This window comes from Echinops telfairi, unplaced genomic scaffold (genome assembly GCF_000313985.2).
Source record: "Echinops telfairi isolate 266 unplaced genomic scaffold, ASM31398v2 ScPeMD7_4;HRSCAF=17, whole genome shotgun sequence".
Taxonomy (NCBI): Eukaryota; Metazoa; Chordata; class Mammalia; order Afrosoricida; family Tenrecidae; genus Echinops; species Echinops telfairi.
The window spans coordinates 39,959,898-39,980,021 of NW_022103900.1; the positions used below are offsets into that span (position 1 = coordinate 39,959,898).

The 20,124-nt window shown below is 43.2% G+C and overlaps 1 protein-coding gene across 1 annotated transcript in view; it reads left to right on the forward strand.

Annotated features, from left to right (window-relative positions):
- MYO7B (myosin VIIB) overlaps positions 1-20,124 on the forward strand; it is a 135,426-nt gene that overhangs the window by 13,053 nt on the left and 102,249 nt on the right. Inside the window, exon 2 of the mRNA XM_045298324.1 lies at positions 12,890-12,931. Coding sequence (XP_045154259.1) covers positions 12,914-12,931 — 18 coding nt within the window. The 5' untranslated portion in view covers positions 12,890-12,913. The remainder of the gene's footprint in view (positions 1-12,889; positions 12,932-20,124) is intronic.

Sequence of the window (20,124 nt, forward strand, 5' to 3'; positions counted from 1 at the left end):
CTTGGTTTGTTAACACCCACCGCCTTTCCCTCCACTCCCCCTCTCCCATTTCCCCCTGGAGCCACTGGTCTTTTGTTTTCTCCTCCAGATTGTTGATCCTGCCTATCTTATCTAGATAGACCTGCAGAGATAATAATATGCACAAAAAGAAGATAGAGCAAAACAAAGCAACAAAAGAAAACAAAACAACAAAAAGAAAAGCCTATAAATAGTTCTAGGCCTGTTTGTTGACCTTTAACAGTATTTTCCGGTCAAGTCTGATGGGATGCCACACCCTGGCCTCACAGTCTATTTTTGATGTTCCCCGGGGACTTCATTGCTCTGCTCCCCTTGCTGCTCTGTTGCACACCATTAGTGTTCCGTCTCAGTGTGGTGGGGTCAGATTGAACACAATTCCTGCACTGTGTCTCCTGTGTTGTCCCCTGTAGCGCTATGGGTCAGTGCGGGACGTTGTGGCTCTGGCGAAGCCGGTCCTATGGTCCTCTTTGTGCACTGACTGCTCTGAGCAGGAATATCTTCCTCGGGGCTCCGCTCGCTCTCCCGCCCCCTTCCTTTGCTCTGTGTGCTCTGATCAGACACGTCCCTCTCCCTGAGCTGTGGCTTCAGTGCTGTCCTCTGAAGGGAATTCTTGGGGGGGTAGGGGGTGCTGTCCATGTAGTTGGGATTGGGACCAGCTCCTCACTACAACATTTTAACAAGAAAAATACAAATAACCCAATCAAAGACAGAATAGACAAGATACCAGAGACACCATCTAGGCTGTCCATAATCATGAGCGACCACCTCACACCAACACTTATAGCAAGTTGAAGAAGAAGAAAAAACAAAATAATAAATGCTGGAGAGGATGTTGAGAAATTAGAAAACTCATAAATTGATGGTAGGCTTGTAAGATTGTTCAATCACTATGGAAATAAGTATGACATGTCTTTAAACAAATGCAAGCACAATTAGCTTATGATCCTGCAATCTCTCTACTGGGTGTACACCCTAAAGAAAGCAAGAATACTACAGGGACAGACATATGCATACCTATGTTTATTGCAGTGATTTTCATAATAGCAAAAATATGGAAGCAATAAAAAACTCTGACTATAGTGGAATGGATAAACTGGTATGCTCATACAACGGAATATTAAGCATACAATAAAACAAACAAACAATGATTACTCTTTTAAACACCAGAAGACATGGACCAAACTAAAGAACATTGTGCTTAGCAAAGATAGCTAGTCTTATAAAGTTGAATATTCAATGACACTATTATTATAAGGAAACACAAATAAAAAGTAAAGTGGCTTTTACACTAAAAGATAAGACTTTGAACACTACTAGGAGGCCAGGGATGTGGGTGGGGGCAAAGGAAAGGAAGGGATAGGAAATTAAAGAGGGAGGGAGGATGATAGAAAAAGAAAACCACATTACGGGGGTTTAATGGGACATTATTAATGATTTGATTTGCTGAGATGGCTGTGCAGTTACATAGCATATGCTCCTTTAAAAACAAAAACAAAAACAAAAAAAATAGAAAATGAGAGTAAAGCCTCACAGCCTTAAAAGTTCTCCAGATTCCTTCCCCCTCTGATCTAAATATTAGTCGAGTGTCTGAAAAAAGAGGAAAGGTCAAACCAGAGTGGACTTTTAGTGCCATACAAGTTCATGTCAAGCACAAGAAAAAAATTGAAAAATGACATAGCACAAATAGGCAAACAGCTAATAGAGTTACCAGAGGTCCAAGAAAATGTCTGAACCTCGGGAGCCAAGACTTCAGACATTCCCACCAGGATTCTCCTTGATTTCTTGCATAGGACTTTGGATGGGTCCGTTTAGACAATTCTTACCTTGGTGAGGAGTGTTCACCCAGCAACAACAGGAGGTGTTGGTGGTGGCACACACACCTCCTTGTCTGGCCAGGATATGGTCTCAAGTGAGCCTGTGCCCCCATGACCTGCCTGGGTCAACAGAAAGGACGTTTGTTTGGCTCTGAATGCATTTCTAGTGACATTGAAAATAAGGGAATCATCTCTGTCAAATTGGTGATGGAATCAAAGGCAGCTGCTAACCTAGTCTATAAAAACGTAATTCTTGCCACATTCCAGTCCAAACAGTTGTAATACACTGGATTAAACTCATATGGATTTGTGCCTTCGAGGCCAAAATCGGAAATGCCTGGTTGTGTGAGTTCAATGAGAGAATTTTAAATATTGAGAAAGAATTAATAAAAGGAAGATGAGATATTCAAGGACAGCACTATCAGTCATTGAAAAAGGATCTAAACATTTATAGGCAAAAGTATATTGGGGTAGGGATGGGGGAGCAAATCCACACAAAAACATATCCTGGATGGCTGTGTATGGGTGCGCATATGACCCGTGGAACTGAAATAAAATAATTTCGGACATTGAGCCAGTCAGTGGAGATGAGGAGGGAGAGATTGCCATAAAGCTAGTCTCCAATCTTCACGGTGACACTGGGGAGATAAGCAGTATTGCTTCATTAAGAAGGGGCTTCAGTTCTTGACAGGAGCCCTAGTACAGTGCTCTCAACCTTCCTAATGCCTCAACCTTTTAATACAGTTCCTCATGTTGTGGTGACCCCCAACCATAAAATGATTTTTGTTGCTACTTCATCACTGTCATTTTGCTAGTTATGAATCATAAGGTAAATATCTGATATGCAGGATGTATTTTCATTGTTACAAATTGAACATAATTAGAGCATGGTGATTAATCACAAACAATATGTAATTATATATTGTGAAATATTTATTTCTAATGACAAATAAATGAAAATTTGTCTTGAAGCATGGTGTAGCATGGCTAACAGTCTTCATGCGAGGTACTCCTCTGTGGGCGTATCTGCATGTGGGCAGACCCGCCTGGAGACGATAGAGGAGCAGTATCTCGGTTCCTAAGACCATCGGAAGTGTGTGTTTTCCGATGATCTTAGGTGACCCCTGTGAAAGGGTCGTTTGATCCTCAAAGGGGTCGTGGCCCACAAGTTGAGAACTGCTGCCCCAGTGGCTTAGTGGTTCACATTGTGATTGCAAAATCAGCAGTTTGAAACCACCTGCCTGAGAACGATGGGAGGGGCAGCTCTACCCGGTCCTATGGGCTCATTATGATCCGGCATCGACTATGACTTGGTTTGGGTCTAGTTCCTTTCGTTCTTTCGACATGGGTCAAAATTGGAGCTATTGCTTATTCCTCCCAGACTACCACTACCCATCTACTCATGCAGTAGCTCTTCATTTCCCCCAACGATGACTCATGAAAAAGAATTAGGAGGTAAACACAGAGAATTTCTGGGGGAGATTTTAACTTTTAAGATTTTGCAATTACCTCATCTTTTTCTTTCTGGGAACACTAGGGTTTTACCTTCTTAAGAGGGCTTTGCCACACAAAAGGGTTTTCTAAGTCAGAGGTGACAAATCCAAGGCTCGAGGCGGCCCTAGCCACCGTAAAGCTCATCAGGTCCCCTGAGAATAGCATCTGTCCCTCTCTGGTGATCTCGGCAGTGAACCCGTGTCACTTCCTTCAGCTTCCTCGTGCCTTCACGAGCTGATCAATCTCTTCATGACTCTTAATGGGAGAGCCGTTGGATGTAAGATATTGTCTCTCCTTCCAAATAGTTGCATGTACGTGCAGCATGAGATATTAATACCTGGAATCTGTGTATGTGGTCTCTTACCTTCACCTATCTCTAAGGAGCCCTGGTGGCATAGTGTTTATGCATTGGGCTGCTAACTGCAAGGTCAGCAAATTAAAACCACTAGCCACTCCACTGGAGAAAGATGAGGCTTTCTACTCCCATAAAGAGTTAAGAGTTTTGAAACCTCACAGGGGCAATTTAACTTTGTCCTATAGGGTCACTATGAGTCAGCAGTCAGCTCACTTATCTCTATGAGCTGGAATTAACTCCATGGCAGTGAGCTGCTCCAGGTCCAATCCCGCCCACCGCCATCCCCCGCCACGCGCCACCCCCCCCACCACACTGCCCAACCAACCTATGTCTAAAGCTTGAGTTTTGAAAACGATGATGGCAACATATGTACAAACATGCTTGACACAATGGATGGATGGATGGATGGATTGTGATAAGAATTGTATGATTCCCCCAATGATATGATTCTAAAAACCCTTGTAGAAAAATGGAAAAATAAAAAAAGAAAGAAACATGACCTGCTTTGCAAACCTTCACCTAGATCACAAACCAAAACAGCATAAAAACAACCCGGTTATGTCATGGGAAGTATACACAATTTAGTCTCTTCCTAAGATTCCCTTGGCTACCTTAGGAACCAGCAAGCTACTACTGCAACCACCCGAGGGTCAGTAAGCCCATCCCTTTGCAACCACATCAGTATCTTGGCTCAAATACACAAACAGTTGCTATGCAGGGTTCTTAGTTTGGGTTAACACTCCCAAAGCTACCCCAGTCCTCTCAGTCACATACACAGATAAACTTTGTCCAGTGGGAAGCTTCGGGCAGTATAAGGATTTGCTTAGACTGTTGGTGTGGTAGTTACATAATCTGTTGTCAATTTGAGACTTAAGAGTGAAAGGGTAGAGTTTAGCCTGTCAATCATAGCCTGTCAAACATGCCTACGGACAAGACACACGGAGCTATGCTACAGCCCTGAAGCTGAAGGAGCCGCATGGAGACCCCTGCCAGCACTGAGATGCTTCCACTGCCACTGGATCCACAAGACTTTCCACCCACTGGCTGGCCTGTGATCTTCCTACATTTGATGTCATTGCATATGTTGCTTGAGTCTGAAGAGGAATTTATAGATTGGTATCGGACATATGGGCTAATATTGGACTTATGGACTTAATCTGGACCGAGCTGGGATGTTTTCTCAATATTCAATTACTCTTGCATATAAAGCTCTTTCTTATAAACATATGAGTGCCTATGAAATTTGTTTCTCTGGTCTACTCAGACTAACACAGCTGGAAAGCCTGTTCTGCCTTAGGATCCCAGTTGATGTTGAGGCAGTGTTGCCTTTGACCTTCTTTAAGGAGATCATACAAAGGGTGGGCAATCTCACTATATCCAGGAATCCAAACCTTGTTTTAATGTATGGAGCACAGGATAAGCAACTGTCGGCTCAATTCTTTTCTTGCCTATAGCTCAGGCCCCATCAGATAACACTAGTTCTAGGTACCTGTACTGCACTAGCTGCCATAGCTAGGCCTTATTTTGTGAGATTTTGTACCTGTCAGTGGCTAATTCAGCAGCGCTTTGGTATCAGCTATGCAGGTGTCCTCACATTGGGCACAAAGGGGGATGTCATATACATAATGAAGAGCAACGACCTCTAGGTGCCTGAATTAACTTAGATCTAGGACAAGGGCCTTTCCAAACACACGAGGACTATCTTAGAAGACTTGGGGCATTATAGTCAATGTGAGCTGTACTGACTAATCAGAAGAATCCTCAAATGCAAACAACAATTGAGGGTCTGGGTGTAGAGGGATGCAAAAGAATGCATCCTTTAGATCTAATACTGTAAACCACTTCATTTCTTCTGGTATTAACAGAATGCCAGTTAATGGGTTCAGGACTACAGGATATAAGGGAACAATAGCTTCATTTATTTACTGCAAGTCATGAGCCATTCTCCAAATTCCACTGGGCTTTTGGACTCCTAAAATAGGGGTGTTTGGAGGCTGTTGCAGGGCACTACAAGACCTTGGACTTTTGCATTTTTTACTATTTCAATAGGCCCTGCTTTGTCTCTGGCTGGAGCAGGTATTGCTTTTGGCTGAGAAACAAATTGGGATCCTTTAACTTTATCAGGACAGGCTGAGCATGTTAGGTCTTGCTATCTGTCCCTAGATGGCCCCTACTATGGGACTTATTTCTACTTCTACCAGTGGTAAACAAAGATCTGATCTTGTATTCATGTAAATAGTTGTCTGAAATTTGGATACAAGATCCCTTCCCAATAAGGGAATAGAGCTTTTTGACATAAACAGAAAGGCATTAGAGAACAATATAGCTCCCCAGTCATATCTCAAAGGCTGAGGGGGAAAAAAATCAAATTAAAGGCTTATCAGGCTTACCCGACACTCCCCAAACCAAGGTGCTATTTTTATAGAAGGGACTGGGATAGGAGAGAAGGTCTGGGAGGGTGGTGACTATGTTGAAGAGAAAATCCATGTCCTTTCCCTCAACATTTAGGACACCCAGGGCTCCTTGAGGGTGCTGGAACATGCAGATGCCAAGGATGACTATCCTGGGCCCTTCACGCTTCAACAATACTTGACCCCCAGTGGAGGCTGGGGGTACTGAGGTGTACTTTTTCATACCCTCCTTTAATTGATCCAGAAATGCTGTGGGGTTTTCTTCCTTTCTCAGATTAATAGTAGAAAGCACAGAATAATTTAGGGGGTGTTCTCCTAGATCTCTGGGGGCCTTCTAGGACACAGGCTTGAAAGTCCTTTCTATTCCATCTCCAGACTTGTCAGAGTCCCATCTGGGTCAGCTAAGGGGACTGCCTGGCTTCCTAAGCCTTTTCCTCAGAGGTCATGCCATCACTAGCATTCAGGATGTACCATTCATTTCCATTGGTCTGGGCTGCCTCCAGCACTGTGGACTTTTCTGAAATGGCCAGAGTCTGGTCTAGTGAAAGCATTATCTCTCTCCAGGTAAGGTCAAAAGTTTGGGTTAGCCCCTGGAAAGTGACCAAATATTTCTCAGGGTCATTTAAAAATCTCCCAAGGTCTGTCTCCATGTGTTTTTAAATCAAAGAGTGGCATTTGTACTCATGACAAAGTCTCCTATTCCTGTTTCTTAAAAGGAACTTTGCAGAGCTCTCAGTGGTCTGCCCATGTCCTTAGGGACAGTAGGAATCTCTGAGGCCTTCTCAGGCTTGACCAACCAGGGGACGAGGACTTGCGTAAAGTGGGCAGGAGGGACTCAGGGTAGTGGAACCTGATGCTTCAGTATTTAAGGCTGCTAGAAGGGCCAACAGGTATTAAATAGTGTCTGTTTGTCCTGGAGGGTGAAGAAGACTTGAACATAGGGAACTTCAGACCACTAGTGTGGTAGTTATATAATCTATTGTCAATTTGAGAGGATTAAGAGTGACGGGGTGAAGTTTAGACTGTCAATCAGGTGCAGCTTGATAACCTCATTTGGAGGCACTAAGGATATAAACAGCCCACTTGAGGTGGGACACACACTCACTCCCTACGAGACATTTCTGACAAGAAGCCACATGAAGCTACCCTGAGGCAGCCAGAGCCCTGGGAGCTGGAGGAGCCACGTGGAGACCCCTGCCAGCTCTGAGATGCTTATTATGCAACTGGATCCTCAAGGCTTCCCACCCACTGGCCTGTGATCTTCCTGCATTCAGCATTATTGCATGTGTTTCATGAGTCTGAAGAGGAATTTATAGATTAGTATGGGACATATGGGCTAATATTGGACTTGTGGACCTGATCTGGACTGAGCTGGGATGTCTTCTCAATATTCAACTACTCTTGTATATAAAGCTCTTTCCTATACACATATGAGTGTCTGTGAATTTGTTTCTCTAGTCTACCCAGATTAACACAACTCACCTTCCTTTTTACAAAACTGGTCTAACTGGAAGATAGCATTGTATTTCATGCTTCCCTTGGGGACCATTTTTCTCTGTCTTGAAGATGGTATTATGGCCAGGCTTGAGTGCAGAAAAATATTCATTTTCTTCAATTTCTGGGGGCCAAACTAGGGCCACTTTTCCAGGATGCTACCCAGTGGAGTGTTGCTAGATGAATGTGAAGAAGAAGCACCCATCTAAGAAATAAAGAAACAAAAGAGAGGTCTCACAGTAAGACCCGGCATCTTGAGGGCATCCCCTGTTTGGTCATACTTAAGACTCCTGTGGCACATGACTACTGGATTTGTCATGCCATACTGGCATGGAATATTTCCCCCTGTGGAACATTCACAACAGGTAGGGAGAGGACATCGCTGAGGCAGCAAGGATGCCGGCTGGCTCAGGAAGCATTTGTCCAATAGAAATATTCCTAGAGCTGCCACTGGGCATTTAGTAAAAAGGTTAACAACAGGGTCTGGAAGGAGAGATCCTGCCATGAGAGTACTAGGGGACTGAAGGGCTGTCAAGAGCAAAGGCCCCTTAGTCTTTGCCTGCTTCCCCACGTGCTGTGAATGGCACAGTCGAGTTCTCTAAAGTCTCCTCCTAGATGTCTGTCACAGACTTGATCCGGGCCGCCAGACCAGGGGTCCCATCCCTCATAGAGGAGATAAACTGCTTGAGTCCCCAAGGATATATTAAGAAGGCTGTAAAGAAGGAGAGGAGAGGGAGATAAAGACGACTACCCAATGCTTCATTTCTTGTGTGAAAGAGTTCTAGCTTCCTGAACTCTTTCCTTCCTTTCTTTGTCATCATGGCAAAGACATGGAAACTGGGGGATCAGCCCAGCCCATCTGATTTGGGGGAAACTTTCAGGACCAAAAATTTTTAGGGCACTAGGGGAAAACATTCAATAGGAGCTTGCCCAACACCCTGTAAAGTAAAGCTATGTGGGATTCAACAAGGAAAGCACTCCAGGTATGGTGAAAAAAGAAAAGGGTTAAGGGATTTGGTTTAGAAAGTAGAAACTGTACAGCTAAACCTCAGGACTCTCATTCAGGTGGGACTGAGATGGAGTTTCTCTCAGAGCCAGGAGATCCATCTAGTAAGATCAGGGATCCCTGGACCTACTGGCTTCTACCACCTCCCAGCCTTTGGAGTCACGTCAAGAGGAAAGATAGTTGAAACATAACAGGTTGTGGGAACCCCAACATTCCCCTGACTGCAAGGGGCAGTGGGGATTGAAGTGCCTTTTCCCTGGAAGCCTGTCACCCGTTGTCTTCAGACCAGTGGCTGCCTTACTTGCTTTTAACTGTAGTTTCCTCTACTTCCATCAATCCTTGGACAAATCATAACGCGTCTTCCACCTTTCCTTCAGCAAGAGAGTCATCTGAAGAAGGAAAGTTCGATAGAATTTCTCCACTGTCACCAAACTGAATGTGGTAACACCACTTAGATAAGTCTCTCTCCAATAAATTAACAGGGCATCATTGCTAAGGAAAATAGGATGTAAATCCTTGATAGGTCCTAAAGATACTGGCACCAACTCTGAATAAGGCAGAATTTGTTCCTTATGAGCAGCAGGTGTTCCAAGTGGCAGATGGTTGATTTTACTTTTGTTTTGGCTATTCTGAGTAGAAAAGAATGTTTCAAAATGGAACACCATTATCCAGGTTTCTCTAGGTCACAGAAAGAAGCTAAAGGAGAATGCTGCAGGGTTTGGACAGTGCACCCTGCCCACATCCCGGATAGCTAAACCATTGCATGTAGTTATTGTCTATACTCCTTCTACATCCACACTTTCTGTGCTTCACAAACTGGGAAACCCAACAGAAACATTAAAAACAAAGCAAAATGAAGTAGAAAGAATAAAATAATAGAGCAAATTCAGGTTGGGTCAAGAGAAAGGTCAACGGACCAAGGATCATATTATACCATGGTTCAGTCCACCATAATCAAGTTTACAATAATCTCTGTCTGACAGTCAAGGTATCTGAGTCTCTTGCCTATGGCTTGAGGGGACCTGCACAAGGCTTAATCTGACTAGATAGTCTGCAGAGGGACTTTGGGCTCCCACCGTCCTTCATAGCTGTGTGAGTCTGGGTTGACTAGAGAAACAAATTCATAGACATGCATGTGGATAAGAAAGAGCTTTATCCCATTAGTAGGCCACTGGAGATCCCCTTGCAGAGGGGTCTCGGGGAGGAGATGAGCTAGTCAGGGTGCAATGTAACAACGATGAGAAATACAACTTTCCTCTAGTTCCTAAATGCTTCCTCCCCGCTCCCACTACCATGACTCGAATTCTATCTTGCAAGACTGGCTAGACCAGAGGAGGTACACTGGTACAGATAGGAACTGAAAATCCAGGGAATCCAGGGCGGATGAGCCCTGTAGGACCAGTGGTGTGAGTGGCAAAACAGGGAGGGTAAAGGGAGAATGGGTAGGAAAGAGGGAACCGATTACATGGAACTGTGTGTGACCTCCTCCCTGGGGGACAGACAACCGAAAAGTGGATGAAGGGAGACGTCGGACAGGGCAAGATATGACAAAATACCCATTTATAAACTATCAAGGGCTCATGCGGGAGGGGGGAGCGGAGAGGGAGGGGAAAAATGAGGACCTAATGTCGGGGGTTTAAATGGAGAGAAAATGTTTTGAGAAACGATGTACAAATGCGCTTTACACAATTGATGTGTGTATGGATTGGGATAACAGTTGTATGAGCCCCTAATAAAATGTTTAAAAAAAAAAAAAGAAAGAAAGAGCTTTATATAAAAGAGCAATTGTAGATTGAGAAAACATCCCAGTCCAGTCCATATCAAGTCCTTAAGTCTGATATTAGCCCATATGTCCAATATCAGTCATACATTCCTCTTCAGACTCACGCAACACATGCAATGATGCTGAATTCAGGAAGACCACAGTCCAGTGGGTGGAAAGTCTTGTGGATCCAATGGTGGTGGAAGCATCTCAGCTCTGGCAGGGGTCTCCACGTGGCAACTCCAGCTCTAGGGCTCTGGCTCCATCAGCATAGCTCCATGTGGCTTGTCAGCAGGAAGACAAAGCAGAGTGTGTCCCGCCTCCAGAGAGGAAGACAGGAGTTCCCAGAATCCTCAGGAGAAAGCCATGCTCACACAGAGGCATTATTGGCTATGACCTGATTGACAGGCTAGACTCCACCCCTTCACAAGTTGACAGGAGATTATGTGACTGCCACAATAGCCTTCTACTGATTGGGTGTTCAATTTTTAAGCTGTGATACTTTTCCGTTCATACTATTTGGATTTTGTTATCATCATCTTTGGATTACACAGGTTAGTGTACTTCTTTGATGTAGACTTAGTTGACTCCCGCTTAGATGACAACTTGTTTGAATACAAGCCTCTAAGACCCCAGACACTATTCCAAATGATAGCTGGGCACCATCTGCTTTCTTCACCATACTTTGCTGCAGCACCCTTATCTTTAGTGACCTCTTCATGAAGGTGAGTATTGAGCTGCACCATGTTATAAGAACTAACTGTTCTTCTATATTGGTGCTATAATTAAGTGGCAGTCCAGAATTCATCTATTGGCCATGGCTTATGAATGCCTCTGGTTTACTTTGGTGGTCTTATTATGACAACAACAACACAAACAAACAAAAGGCAGAAAAATAAACCAACGAAACAGAAAAGAAAAACAAAAGAATTAAATTCTACTGCAAGGCTCTTGTAGTAATACACACACACACGGGAAGAAATAAGACATCCAAACCCACTGCCACTGGGTTGACTCCAGCTCATTGCAACCGTGCCCAGGGTTTCCTAGACTCTGATTCTTTCCAGGCACAGCAGTCTTCTCTTTCCCTGTGGAGTGATTGGTGTGTTTGTGGTTAGAAGTCCAACACTTACTGGACAGTGCTACCAGGGCTCCCAAGAAGTCATAGCAGGGTTCTGAGTGACAGTGTCTGAGTGGGAGAGAGGCTGTCATGCTCCAAATGGATCTCTGAGGAGGTCTGCTTTGCTGCTTGCTGTCAGAGGCCTTGCTACAGTGTGGTAACTGTGGGTGTAGTCGCTACTCAAGACACCTGCTTTATAGCACACAACTGCCCCAGTCAGCAGTCTTCAGTTCCACCTTGGAAGCGGGGAACAAGTGGACCTGAGCTGATCCCTCAGTTGGTCAGTCCTGGTGGTTGCAGGGCCTGAGCGATGGGATGTGTAGCGAGGCCAGCAGAGCGTTACTGCGGGAGCAGGCTCCACTGCATGGGCCTTCTGTAGCAATTCACAGTCGACTCGCAATGGACAGAGTCTGGGGGGGCAGTGATGGTACACTACCAAAGGGCACCCACCACCACTTCCAGGAGGTCAGCCTTGTTGATTTCGGACAGAATCTTGAAGTTCTATCTCTTCATATAAGTAGGGGCTTTGGTGATTAGAGAAGCAGCTTGTTTTTCTAGGGCCAACTGGTGGCCTGCATGACTCAGGGAGGGACAAAGATGGTAGAAGAAGCAATTTTTCTAGTGTACGCAGCTTGTTAGTTAGTTGGTTCTTGTTTGAGATGTCCTGCTATTTCCTCTGCTCTCCAATTCAGAGTCCCTCAGAGTTGAGTCCCGTTTCAGCGTCTTATTTCTGGTTGTACTTGTGGGAATGGTTCAGAATGTAGTTTGCTTACCAGAGTTTTCCAAAGTGGCCAATACTGCCCTCTGGACGGCACTGGAACAATCCAAACACTGCCGTTGAATCCGTTTCTGACTCACAGAGACTCTATAGGAAGGGTTGAATTGCTTCTCTGGGTCTGAGACTGTAGTCCTTTATGGAAGTAGAGAACTTCATCTTGCTCTCATGGAAGAAATAGCTGGTGGTTTTGAACTGCTGACCTTTCAGTTAGCAGCTCAACACCTAACCACTAGACCACTAGAGGTCCTGTAGAATGATAGGGGTGGGGAGGTTGCAAAAGCAGGTACCTATACTTTATCCTGGATTGGGCTATAGTACAAACGTTTTTAATTGCCAAGGGGGGAGGGTGGGGCTGAGTAATTTTTTTTTTCCTGAAAAGGGGATCCATAGGCCAAATAAGTTTGGGAATGTATTGTTCACATCATCGACTTATCAACTTATCATTGATACCATCATGGAGGAGCAAAACCATTTCTTACATTTGAAGTAGGCCTGTACCTCCTGGCGCCTTCATGCATTTACTCTAGAAGTCCTTTTCCTGAGTCAGACCGCATGCCGAACACTTGAGGGCTTGTTTATTGTATTCTGAGCCAAGGGAACAAAAGGATTCTGATGTCTGGTCTTCTCTCTGATACAGGCTGTTTGGAGCTGCGGACTAAGGATGGCAGTTTTCAGGCTGGTAAGAGTTGCATTGATTTCTTCTTGAGCTTTACTGGGAAAAATGAACTCCCACTTCTCTGATTCCAAATGTGTTCAATCCAAATCAATTTATTACTAATTCTATACCCACCCACCCTTCTGTTCTAATTATACTCGGACACCAGCTATACATACACGTTAGACGTCACAAGTTATAGGGCACAACCCTCTAGACTGCCAAGTCTTCCCAACACTTCAGATGCCAATTTCAAGCATGGAGTCCCTAAGACTTCATTACACCTGAACTTATGCTGGCTGCAAGCTTGGTGTTTTCTCAGTCACCCCTGAGCTGTGAGCTCAGGGGTCACAGGGTTCCCTCTCCTGTCTGATCTGCTGACTCCTACTTCTCCCTTGGGTTTGATGATTCACTGGAAAGACTCACAGGACTCATGGAACATGCTGTGCTCATTATGGCAAATGGTCCCCAAAGGGTCCTGCTCCTGATGTCTATCACTAACCAGGAAGCCAATGGAGCATCAGGGTCCATCGCTTTTATTGGAGGTCTCATTTCATAATGTAAACTCCAGCCCCTGTCCCTGAGGTTAGTCAATATCAGAAGCCTGATCTATTGCTCACATAGTGGGCCCCCAGCCAACATGCTCATGAACCCTGAGGTGTGGTCTGGTGTCTTCACCAGAGACACTCGACTCATTGGTGAAAGTCCAGGGTTTTACTCCATTTTATTTGCTTGTTTATTTTTGCCATCTTTTTATTGGACACCCATAATTGTGCTTGCTCAGAAAGCAGTCCCTGTACATTTGATTACAGTGCATTGTTTCTTAGCAAGTTGTGCAAAGCTGCCTCCTGCCTCTTTCCAGCAGTAGACATATGATTAGACTAGAATCTACACCATGTCCCCAGCTACAGTGGCCATTGTAGGAAAGAACTGATGACCCAAGTGAGCCTCAATCCTAGGATTTTATTTTTTCCTGGAAAATAAACTCTACTTGTGATTTCCCTTGGGACCACTAAGTAGGATACAGGCCTGATACTGCCAGTGGGGAACCCTACGTGCCAATAAAGCCAAAACAAAGAATCAGAACCGTCTGTCCCTAAAACGCCTTTGGATGTTTCTGTTTGAATGGAGTTTCTGCTATCAGGCCTGTAGCTATTGACCCTGAGTCATGACAGCGACCCTTGCTTGAGAACTGTGCTCCACAGGGTTTTCAGAAGTGGATTGCCAGACCTTTCTTCTGGGGAAAATCCAAGGTTTTATGAATTATTCCTTGGGAACCAAGGACAAAGATCTCGTTATTGGAACAAGGTTAATTCCACAGGGCTATTTATGAAAGTTGCCTCATTTGCCTCAAAGGAGCATTTTGACTCTACTTCTTCCAGAACAAATTTGTTTGTCCTTGTAGCAGTCCATGGTACATTCAATATTATCGTCTTACATACTTTGGATATGTTGTCAGGAGAGACCAGTCCCTGGAGAAAGACATCATGCTTGGCAAAGTGGAGGGGCATGACAAAGAGGAAGGTCCTCAGGGAGAGGGATTGACTGAGTGGCTGCAACAATGGACGCAAGCACAGGGACAATTGTGATTGTGAGGATGGCACGGGACCGGGCAGTGCTTCGTTCTGTTGTGCGCAGGGTCGCTGTGGGTCCTTACCATCTGGATGGTTTGTGACATCACCCACTTCAGCAGGGGAAAACCGAGGCTCAGAAAGCAATGTGCCCTCTGCAGCCTCCTCTGCTCTCTCGCCCTTTTGAACATTTGTCAGATGACTGTGCGCAGCAGTGCCCTCTCTGACCTGTGTCATCCGTTCACTGGCTCGCTCTTACCTGGGCTGGGAGAGAAGAGTCTCAGTTTCTGGGGAACAAAGGTCGTAGGTGAGTCAGCGCCTGATGTCCCATCAGTTCCTGCCTGTTCTTTAAGTCTTCCTTCAACCGCCCGCTGTCTGCCACTCTTGCAGCCAGGCTGACCTGAGTTCAAACCCCAGCATTACCGTTTATGTCTTTGTAGTAAAAAAGCAGAAATAATAATAATACTTGTGAGAATTATATGGGGTCATGTAATTGAACCAAACCAAACCCAGGTCATGTTGATTCTGACTCAGAGCGACCCTGTAGGACAGAACAGAATTGCTCCGTAGAATTTCCAAGATGGTGAACTGTTAGGGAAGCAGACTGCGACATCTTCCTTTCATGAGACAGTTGGTGTCTACCTTTCAGTTAACAGTCAAGTGCTTAACTGCTGCACCACTAGGGTTCCTTCTATATAGCAAACATTTGCCAATTCAATATTTTCTACATGTATAACTCAGTGACATTGACTGTTTTCATCAGACTGTATAATCACCTCATTATCCATGTCCAGTTTTTTCATCACCCTTAACAGAAGCTGAATACCCCTTCAGCATTTCCTCCTTTCCAACTCTGATAAATACTAATAAACCTTACATTTGCACATTTCCTATAAATAGGATCCTAAAGTATTTGTGGCTAGGATTTTTTTTCAAGATTCATCCATGTTGTAGCATGTATATGGACTTAATTTTTCTTATGGCAGAGCAATATTCCATTATATGGATTCTCGCAATTTGTTTATCCACTCATATTTGGATGGACTTTTAGGCTATTTCCACCTTTTGGCTATTATAAGTAGTGCTACAATGGACATTGTGTACACGTATCTGTTTGTGTTCCCGCTTTCAGTTCTTTTGGGGGGAATTAATGGGTTATATGTGAATTTTATGTTTAAAATTTTTAGTATATGTGCTGCTGAAGTGAGCAATTATGTTTAAATTTTTGAGGAGCTGCCAAACTGTTTTCCACAGGGGCAAAACCAGCCCACCAGCAGTGGATGAGGGTCCCAATTTCCCCACATCTTTTTCAGCATGGTATTTTCTGATTTTTGTTGTTGTTGTGGATTTATTTAATCATAGCCATTCTATTGTGAGTGAAGTGGCATTGAGTTGTCGTTTTTATTTGCATCTTTCTAATGACCCACTACTCTGTTTGTCACACAATGGTGGATCATCCTCAAAGAGAACATGTCAAGATCTGTCTTGAAGTACAATGATGCCTATGATGTGATAATAACTGTATGCCCAGAAGGAAATACAACACTGTCAGTTATCTGTCAGTTTGTCTGAGTGTTGTGGCTTTCATGTTGCTGTGATGCTGGAAGTTACGCAATCAATAGTTCAAATACCAATAGGGCCACCCATCGTGGACAGGTTTCAATAGAGCTTCTAGACTAAAAACAAACAAAAACCCTGCAAAGTAAAAATAGGCTGGCTATGTCTAAGAGATGAGCAGTGAGACACGGTCAGATACAGCACAGAAGTTGAGCCCCTCAACTTAGAAGGCACTCAGATGACGTATTGCCTCCTCAAAGTCGAGTGGATCATAACGACATCTATGGAGGAAAGCGTTGGGGATCTTCATTTGCCGACTGAGCATGACTCAAAATGAGAAGAAACAGCTGAAAATGTCCATTACTAATCAGAATGCGAAATCTATGAAGTACGAATTTGGTAAAATTGGAAATCATAAAATATGAAATGGAGTACATAAAGATTTTCCTTCCTAGGCATTAGTGAGCTGAGGTAGCCTACCACTGGCCTGTCACTGGCCATTTTGAATCTGGCTACATATGGTCTACCATTCCAGAAATAACAAATTGAAGAGGAAGGGCATCACACTCATCATCAAAAGAACATTTTCAAGACGTATCTTGAAGAACCAAGCTATCTGTGATGGGATAATATCTATATGCCTACAGAGAACATCAGTTACTTCAGCTGTTACTCAAATCTACACACTGAGCACTAAAGCTAGTGATGAAGAAACTGAAAAAAATTACCAACTTCTTCAGTCGGAAATTGATCAAACATGACATCAGAGGCATTGATAATTATTGGCAATTGGAATGCAAAAGTTGGAAATGAAGAAGGATTGGTAGTTGGAAATATGATCTTGGTGATATAAATGGCACTGGAGATGGTATGATAGAATTCTGCAAATACCCTTTTTTGACAACAGAAATGGTAACTACATGCATGAATTTAGCCAGATGGAATACACAGAATCAAAGTGACTATACCAGTAAAATTAACGATGGAGCTGATTGTAGAATAGACCATCAATGGTTCACATGCAAGTTCAGGTTGAAGCTGAAGAAACTGAAAGCAAGTCCACAAGAGAAAAAATACAGCGCTGATTATATCTTATCAGAATTTAAAGAGTATCTTAAGAACAGATTGACTCATTGGATACTAAGGACCAAAGTCCAGATGAGTTGTGGGATGATATCAAGAACATAATACATGAAGAAAGCAAGTGGTCATAGAAAAGACAGTAAAGAAGGGAAGTAGAAAGAAAATGTTTTAAAAATGATGATGGCAACAAATGTGCAAATGTGCTTGACACAATGTATGTATGTATGGAGTGTGATAAGAGTTGTACGAGCCCCCAATAAAATTTTTAAAAAAGAAAAAAATGATGATGGCAACATATGTACATATGTGCATGATACAATGGATTATGGATTATTATGAGTTGTAAGAGCTCCCAATAAAATGATTTTTTTTAAAAAGAAAGAAAGAAAAGGAAGTAAAGAAAGAAAAGGCCAAAGTAGATATCAGAAGAAACTCTGCAACTTGCTCTTGAATGTAGAGTATAGCTAAAGCAAATGGAAGAAATAATGACGTAAAAGAGTTGATGAGAAAATTTCAAAATGTGGCTTGAGAAGACAAAGTAGAGTGTTATAATGAAATGTGCAAAGACCTAGAGTTAGAAAACCAAAAATGGAAGAACAGCATATCTCAAGATGAAAGAATTGAAGGAAAAATTCCAACCTAGATTTATAATATTGAAAGATCCCATGGTCCAAATATTGAATGATGCAGGAAGCATCCAAAGAAAATGGAAGGAATGCACAGTCACTGTCCCAAAATGAACTGGCTGACTTTCACCCATTTCAGGAGGTAGCTGAAGATCAAGAATCAAAGTATTAAAGGAGTAAGTCTAAGCTGCAGTGAAATCGCTAGTGAAGAACAAGGCTCCCGGAACTGATGGTATACAATCGATATCTTTCAGCAAATGGATGCACTCACTAGACTATACCAGGAAATCTGGAAGATAGCTACCTGCCCAACCATCTGGAAGAGATACATATTTGTTCCCATTCCAAAGAAAGGTGACCCAACAGAATGTGGATGTTATTGAGCAATATCATTTATATCATTTGCAAGTAAAATTTTGCAGATGATAATTCAAAAATGATAGTAGTAGCACATTGACAGAAAGCTGCTAGACATTCAAACCAGATTCAGGAGAGGATTCAGCACAAGGGTTTCATTGCTGACGTCAGATATATCTTGACTGAAAGCAGAGAAAGCCAAGATGTTTACTTGGGTCTAACTGACTATCCAAAGGCCTTTGACTGTGTGGATCATCACAAACTACGGATAGCACAATGGCAATCAGGAATTCAGCGCACTGCATTATGCTCATGTGGAAACTGTATACAGACCCAGAGGCGATTGTTGGAACTGAATAATGGAATACTGCATGGTTCAAACTCAGGGCAGGTGTGTGTTAGAGGCGTGGTATCCTCTCACCATACTTCTTCAAGCTATATGTAAATAATCCAGGAATCTGCGCTTTTTGGAGAACAGGATATATGCAACTATAGGACTTTACTGGGAACAAGAATAGGATGATATGCACATGACACAACTTTGATTATTTACAGCAAGGAACACTTGAAGTGCTTGTTAATGAAAATCAGACTGTATCCTTCAGTATGGATTGCAACCTAATGTAAAAAAAACACAACAGCAACAACAAATCCTGACAACTGGACCAATAGACAATATCACAGAGAAAAATTTGAAGTTATCCAGGATTTCGTTTTGCATGGATTCCAAAATCAACGCTCAGGGAAACAGCAGTCAAGTAATAAAACAACATATTGCATCGAGGGACAGCTCCTGCACAAGACCTCTTTAAAGTGTTGAAGAACAAGGATGTTCCTTTGAGGACTAGGCTGCACCTGATCCAAGCCGCGGTGTTTTCAATTACCTCCCATGCATGTGAAAATGGGGCAAGGAATAAAGCAGACTGTAGAATTGATGCGTTTGAATTGTGTCTTGGTGAAGAATATTGAAAGTACTGTGGACTGCCGTAACAACAAATAAATATGTCTTGGAAGAAATACACCTGGAATGCTCCTTAGAAATGAAGCTGGCTTGGAAAGAGGGAACCGATTACAAGGACCTATAGGTGACCTCCTCCCTGGGGGACGAACAACAGAAAAGTGGGTGAAGGGAGATGTCGGACAGGGCAAGATATGACAAAATAATAATTTATAAATTATCAAGGGCTCATGAGAGAGGGGGAGCGGGGAAGGAGGGGAAAAATGAGGAGCTGATGACAGGGGCTTAAGTGGAGAGGAAATGTTTTGAGAATGCTGAGGGCAATGAATGTACAAATGTGCTTTACACAAATGATGTAGGTATGGAATGTGATAAGAGTTGTATGAGTCCCTAATAAAATGATGAAAAAGAAAAAGAAAAAGAAATGAAGGTGGCGAGGCTTCATTTCACATACTTTGAACATGTCATCAGGAGAGACCAGTCCTCGGCAAAGGGAACTAAGCTTGGTGCAGTGGAGGGTCAGTGAAGCTGTGACAGTGGACCCAAACATAGCCATGAGGCTGATGCAGGACCGGGCAGTGTTCGCTCCTGTTGTGCATAGGGCTGCTATGACTCAGAACAAATTGAACCGCACCCACCAAGGACACTGACTAAGGATGATGAGCACCTTTTCATAAGCTTGTTGGACATTTCTAATTCCGCTTTGGTGGAATATCTATTTATGATCCCAAGCTTTGATAATAGCTTTAGGACTGATATCCTGAGTGTGTTCAAGGTGGTAAGGTGGCCCAGGCAAAGGAGACAGCATAATACAAGGGCCTAAAGGTGAGCTGGCTCTTAGTGCTTTAGAGAAAGTACTGGAGCAAAAAGAGATCAGATGGACAGCTAATGTGTTAAGTCTGTATTCTAATTAATTTCTCCTTATGTAACAAAATAACATATTCTTTTCAGTGGAAGCTTTCACACAAATTTCAGGTCCCATTGACAATTTTTTTTAATACAGAATCTGATTTTCTACACAAATTGTTCAGTGATATTAGTTGCATTTTCCACAATTTGTTGACC